The sequence below is a fragment of the Neopsephotus bourkii genome, unplaced genomic scaffold (assembly GCF_033783945.1).
Source record: "Neopsephotus bourkii isolate Nb327-2 ecotype Australia unplaced genomic scaffold, CSIRO-AGI_Nbou_v1 NB_1634, whole genome shotgun sequence".
NCBI lineage: Eukaryota > Metazoa > Chordata > Aves > Psittaciformes > Psittacidae > Neopsephotus > Neopsephotus bourkii.
Genome location: NW_026902109.1, coordinates 2,745,755 through 2,751,896, shown reverse-complemented (window position 1 = coordinate 2,751,896; position 6,142 = coordinate 2,745,755). Strand labels below are relative to the sequence as shown.

Sequence of the window (6,142 nt, the reverse complement as noted above, 5' to 3'; positions counted from 1 at the left end):
ACTCAACATGCAGGATGCCATAGTGTTTTTTCCACTACAGTAGTACCTAAAGCAGTCACACTGACACTTTTAATTCATTATTTCTTGCTTACTTCAGGTAAACTCTGCAATTTTTAACTTTTCATTATTTTTATGTGTCAAGTAAATCCTCTGCTCACTTTAGGAAGGAAAACAAAAATTTCCTTTCTGTGATGGCAAAACCAGAGGTTTTCTGAATGTGGTCACAGTGGTAATATATGGATTTTTTTGTGCTCCTTAAGTTGCAGGACCGGCTTTTCCAAAAGCAGTTATAGATGCTTCAGAGCTACAGAGAGAGAAGGAGCGCCCCAAAGGTCAGACTCCCAGCACCTCACTGCTTGCTCTACTACTCTCCTTGCAGGAAAGTGGCAGGACTAACCTGCAGCTGTGGTTACCTTTGTTTGGAGCTTAAGTAAAAAATATGGGAGAGACCACGGACAGGAATGGAGATGACACTGTGTCAAAGAGATAAAATTCAGAAAAGTGGAAATGTTACAGGTTTGGGTGTTTAATTATTACAATTCAGTGATCAAAATATGCTCTGATAACCCATTTCTTCAGTGAATCTGTTTGTATCAGGCTGCTCTGGTGTAACAGCTACTCTGAATATGAAAGAGAAGTACAGACATGAGGTGGAACCATTTCTGATTTTAATTTTTATTTGTTTTCTTAAGTGCTGGATGGACTCTGTTTCACACCTGCCAAAAGCACAGGTGAAATGCAAGAAGGTGCAGGGCTAAGGATAAGCAATTCCATAGGTCCCATGCCTAACAGGCTCAGTAGAAATCTGACAATGTGTTTTCCAGCAAAGGTTTTAAAGTGTCTTCTCAAAGTATGCAGTTTCTCAATCTCTAGTACCTTAAACTGCATTCTCAGTATTCCCGAGGTATTTCTAACAAGCTAACAGTTGGTTCCATCTACATTTTGGCTCAATTTTCAAGATTGTATTGAGGCAGAAAATCCAATTAGCTGACACTGGAATTTATTCCTTGGTAAAGACTTCAGGCTTCACCCCTAAATGAGCAAACCCACCATCATACAGAAAATCTGACTGTTCAGGTATGCCTGGTGCTGCTCACTTCAGTTCTTGTCCTCGTGCTAGTGGAATATTTATAGACATTTTGCCAAAACCCCTGCTGTTGAAGAGAAAGGGCTTAGGAAAGCAAGCCTCAACCCACCCTGTTTAGCTCTTCCCATGCTGGGAGGTATAAGTGGATGGCAGTTACTGTTCCCACAGGAATCTGATGCACAGATGTTCAATAGCTATAGCAGCCACAACCTAGTCTCCCTCAGAGGTTTCAATTTCATCTCAGTGTAAGGATGAGTCATCACAAACTAAGGTCCCTGACAGTCACTGGGCGAGTTCTTCCAGTGAGGGCACTCTGGAGACACTTTTCCTCTGTGGGCAGCATGAATCAGAGTGACTCCAGCTGTGGCTTGTGGGACGAACAGCAGAGAAATAAGCAGCACCAGAGCCTCCAGAGGAGGCCCATTCCCAGCACTTCCTCACTCCCAAGTGCAGGTGACAATGCAAGGAGCATGGATGCAGTGGAGGCAGTCTCCCCAAGGTGAGCAATACCAAACCACCCAGAGCAGGCACAACCTATGGCATCCTGTGCAAGTAGCTGCCCTGTGACTAAAAGCATCTCACTGCAATGGCCTGCATTCAGCATCTGCAGCATGAAAAACAGCTGCAGAATAAAAAGCATCTAAGAAGAAATATAAATAGGGCCATATATTTCCCACAAACCCTTGAGAAATGTGAGGATGAGTATGGAGACCACTGTATTCTCTGCTGGGTGACTATGTGTTACACCTCATCACCTGAAGTCTCATAACCAATTAAAAATTCCAGTGTGCTAAAGCACAACTACTTTGATTCATGAAGATGGTAACATTCCCATCCCCACTGCACAAGGAACAGATGTAAAAGTTTACTACTAAGACAGAATAGAAGCAGCATTTCTTTATGTGGACAAACATAAAAAATAAAGAATGGAGGGAAGATGGGCTGAAATTGTCAGGCTGCTCTGATGCAGGCATGTGTTTGAGACAACACTGCTGAAGCATCTCATCTATGTGTGCGCAACTGCCAAATTCCCCACAGAAGCTGAGAAGGAAGAAAATTTAAAAACTGGGGCTTTTTTGGAAGTGGAAAACCACACTAAAACATGGTAATAACCTGTTCCCTGGATAAACACAAACCATGCCTGCAGTTCTCAACAGCAGTGGTCAGGCACTCCAGAAAAGCAAGGAGTCGAATGCCTGGGAATTGAGGAATATGAACTGGTTTAATTCAGCCCTCCTTAGAAGGGAGCTCTCCCATTAAACCATCCCACCCTTAGAAGATTGACAGAGTAGGACTCTGAGCAAACAGTCACCAGCTTTCCGTGCTGATCAGAGAGAGGGGTGCTGGTGAAGGGAACACCACATACAACACCACTACTGGCTGGGGCACAGATCTCTATTTTGTCCTTTTTCTTTTTCTTTTCTTTTTGTATCAGTCATAGACCTTAATATATTCTGTTCATAAAACCTTAGGGGGGTATTTTAAGGGAACTAAAAGCATATTTTGTCCACAGATGAAACACTGGTAGAGTTGAAGACTGAACCTGGAGTGGAGTGTTAGTCAATTGTAAACTGTAGGAGATGTGTGCATTTTACACAGACTGAATACAGAAGAGCCAAAGGACAAGTCTGCATCATTCCAACTCTGATAAAGTGCACGGCCTTCGGAATTCCTGTCCCCGCTCATGGAGCCATTTATTGGATACTGCAAAGACATAAAGGTATTTGATCACTGTACCTGGTTAGCTTGTGCTTCTATTTAAGCTAAATATACACTATCGGCAGCTTTTGGTTAAGCATGGGACTATCTTAATTTTCCTGCACAAACACACATAAATGTGAAGTTGGTCTAATAAATCCAAGATAGAAAAAACCTTCTCAATGAATCCAAGATGCAAAAAAACTTCCAGTAGCTGCAAAACTACAAAAGACTACTGAAGCAGATATAGCATTATATATATTTTAGATATTTACACATATATAACAGAAGATGCTACTATATATATCATGCATAAAATGTAACATCTAGAGATATGAAGTAGACATAGCTACAAAACAGTTCTTTAAAAAAAAATATTCTATGATTCCATAAAGGACCTCATTTCTGGCTGCTTTTTATTCCACCCTGAAGTGCAGAGCAAAACGAAAACCAAGACAACCCACCAGTAAAGCCCCAGACCTCCAGGTTGTTCTCTGGCAGCAAGAACAACATGAGCAGTACTTACCCCATTTGTTTCCAACTAGTACTGGGCAGGCTGCATGCCGTGTGCTGTAATCTCCTTCTCCACTTGGAAAGAGATTGTACCAGAATACAGCTGTTCCCTGGAAATTGCAGTGGAAATCCTCAACATTTTGCTCTGTGTGAGACACACTTTCACCCTCACTCACTTAACAATGAGGCAAAGGTATGTGTATTTGTATTTCAGACATTCCTTTTAAATGCAAGGCTTTTTTCCATATCCTAACATTTGCTTTCCTACGGAATAAGTCTCCTTAGACTCAATTCTGTATCTATATATTATTGGCTGTTATTTTTAATTAAACCCTAAGCCAGTTTCATTCAACTCTGGCTTGTTTTATAATGCAAGATGATTTAGTAAAAATGAGCAGCAGGCCAGCAAAGCCAGACATTATTAGGAACCCTTCTGTGAAGAAAAAACTTAACATGAATTTGCAACTTCAGGGAGAATTCCCTACAGATGCCTCAAGACTAAACCTGCTTACAGACTGGAGTAGTGTCATATTTTGCAAAGCCTATGCATCAGAAGCAGCTAAATCCAAAACATAACTATGCATTAACAGGCAGAACAGCAGAGGCCCTTGGTATCACCAGTACTACTCTAGTTGCTCCACTTACAATTACGTACCTCTGTGCTTCCGTGAACAGGGCTCTAACCTTCTTTACATAAACTCATTGTAAAGCTTCTTTTTAAACGTTTGTACAGCTGTTGTTATTTTGAGTAGGTGGAGAGGAGTGGTTCCACTGGATAAAAAGCCCTGCTTACCTTTTTAGGCCACACACTAGCTCCTACTTCAGGAAAGACAGTAGCTCCCCCTGCTGACACATCGCTCATCTGAAAAGGTGGGAAAAGGCACAGATAGATTGCAAGCTGACACATTCTTACAGATTAGTAAATCACAATTAGGCTACTAAGCTTAATTTCTACCTCCCAATTAGTGAGCAAAGCCTGCATGATTAACGGCCTTGAAAAAGGCTGCAACCTACCCTCTCTGTTCCAATGCAACAGCTAGCCTGAATGTTACACACTCAAGTGCTTTGGCAACAAGCATGCTACAAATACCAATGCAGATACAAAAATGAATAGACAGTCAAATAGTTTAAGCTGATGCTGAACTTTGAAGAGGAAAAGCCTCCTTAAGAACATACAGAAGAACTATTACATACGGGTAAGAAGATGCCCCATATGTGTCACCCTGAAGATAGTGACTGCCCTCATTTGCAAGTCACTTGAGTAAAAAAACATAACAAAATCATTCAGTGGTATAGAATATGCAGTGATAGGGTTTTTTTTTGGCACTGACACATGGCAGAAATATATCACTTACATAAAACAACCAAGTAGCAATTCTGTTGCCTGTTCCCAATTCCTTAAAAGCATCTGGCTCATCTTTCTGTGAATAAAAGCAGATTTAGTAAGCATTTCATTTTGATTCTTGAGAGGAGCCAATGACGCACAGCTGCAGAGCCAGCAGCAGACAAACTCATGCAAAAAAATTAATTCAGTCCCTCTATTTGGAAGGAGGGGAGAATACAGTATGTACCTATTAATTTAAGTAAACTAGTCATTTTAAATTCTGTAGGACAGGGAGGGCATAAGCCCAATTTGCTAATGATAAAGAACTCTGCTGTCTGAGTATATAAACCCTCTTCACAGTCACAAACTTAATTACACTCACTTATCCCTTCTCATCCTTGACTAAGCTGTGGCAGCCCTTCAGTTGCACATTCACAGAACTGTGCTATTGCAGAGCAGTGCTGCAGGGGTGGCTCCAGTCATGCCCTGAGGGCAGCTGCCAACCCTGCTCCTTTAGAGTTGGCTCTGCCTTTGTGGCACTCACAGCCTTTCCTGCTCCTGCCTTTCTGATCTGTGCCAGGCAGGCTGCTGCTTGCCTAGCTGGCCTTTTGCATTCTGCACTCCTCCCTGGCACACAAAGGCATTTTAGAATGCTGTTAAAAAATCCACTGAGTGATGCATTAAGCACTGTGCTACCCCAGCCGCAGGGTGTCTGTGGCAGCTGTTCCTGAAGCTTGCAACAGGAGTAAGGTATGTCCCTGCCTGAACGCATGAGAACACACCACCAACCCCATGCTGTGCTCGAAGGGAAGTCCCCTCCACCACACTCCAGCACATGCAGGTTACTGTTGCTCTTTCATTATGGGTGGGATGGAGGGAGGAAGCCGAGTGTGCCCCAGCAGAGCTTGTGACTAGCCAAGTTACAAGGTTTTTGGTAATTAAGAGGGTTTTTCACTTAACTTACAAGAACCCAATTTTGATGGGCAGTGATACCAACTTTTGTCACACCTCTATTTTTACTTCTAGAACCCACCCCCTGTGACCACTATTTGAGTGTGCTAAAATTCCAGGAATCATTATTCCAGAAATTAACCCATGCATTTCCAAACAAAAACTGTTAATCATTTGCAATGCTTTTGAGCATGTGCTTATAGAGCAGAGATTCTGATTAATAGTTGGTGGCTTGGACTCACAGTGTAAGGTTAATCTGAAGGTGTTAAATCACGCACAAGTATGCCCAATAAATAACCAACTGAATTCAGTGGCACTATTTCCAGCAGTCTACATTTTAAGCTGGAATAATTTGGGAATTTAAATAAAATAAATAAAAACATTCAGGATGGTGAGATGAGAAGACCTCGGTAGGCTTCTTCCAGTTTCAGGACTCTGCTAGCAATCAACACGTGAACTACAGTAACAGAGCACTTGTATTTTCAGAATCTCTTCAAGAGTAGCTGTGTCTCAGCTCTGGGGAAGAACATTGCAGGCCTATACAGTAAGCAGCAATGAAAGTTTTCCTA

The 6,142-nt window shown here is 42.0% G+C and overlaps 1 protein-coding gene across 4 annotated transcripts in view; it reads right to left on the bottom strand.

The window, feature by feature from the left end:
- Window positions 1-525: 525 nt before the first annotated feature.
- The window catches only part of P4HA1 (prolyl 4-hydroxylase subunit alpha 1), a 36,307-nt gene continuing 30,690 nt past the window's right edge, over window positions 526-6,142 (bottom strand). For 2 of the 4 annotated variants that reach the window (XM_061373843.1, XM_061373842.1), the window contains exons 12-15: window positions 4,654-4,719; window positions 4,092-4,160; window positions 3,312-3,408; window positions 526-2,791 (exon numbers count right to left, since the gene is read on the bottom strand). In XM_061373843.1, the coding sequence (XP_061229827.1) occupies window positions 2,721-2,791; window positions 3,312-3,408; window positions 4,092-4,160; window positions 4,654-4,719 (303 nt within the window). In that variant the 3' untranslated portion in view covers window positions 526-2,720. The remainder of the gene's footprint in view (window positions 2,792-3,311; window positions 3,409-4,091; window positions 4,161-4,653; window positions 4,720-6,142) is intronic. The other 2 variants (XM_061373845.1, XM_061373844.1) reach the window with 1 other exon arrangement.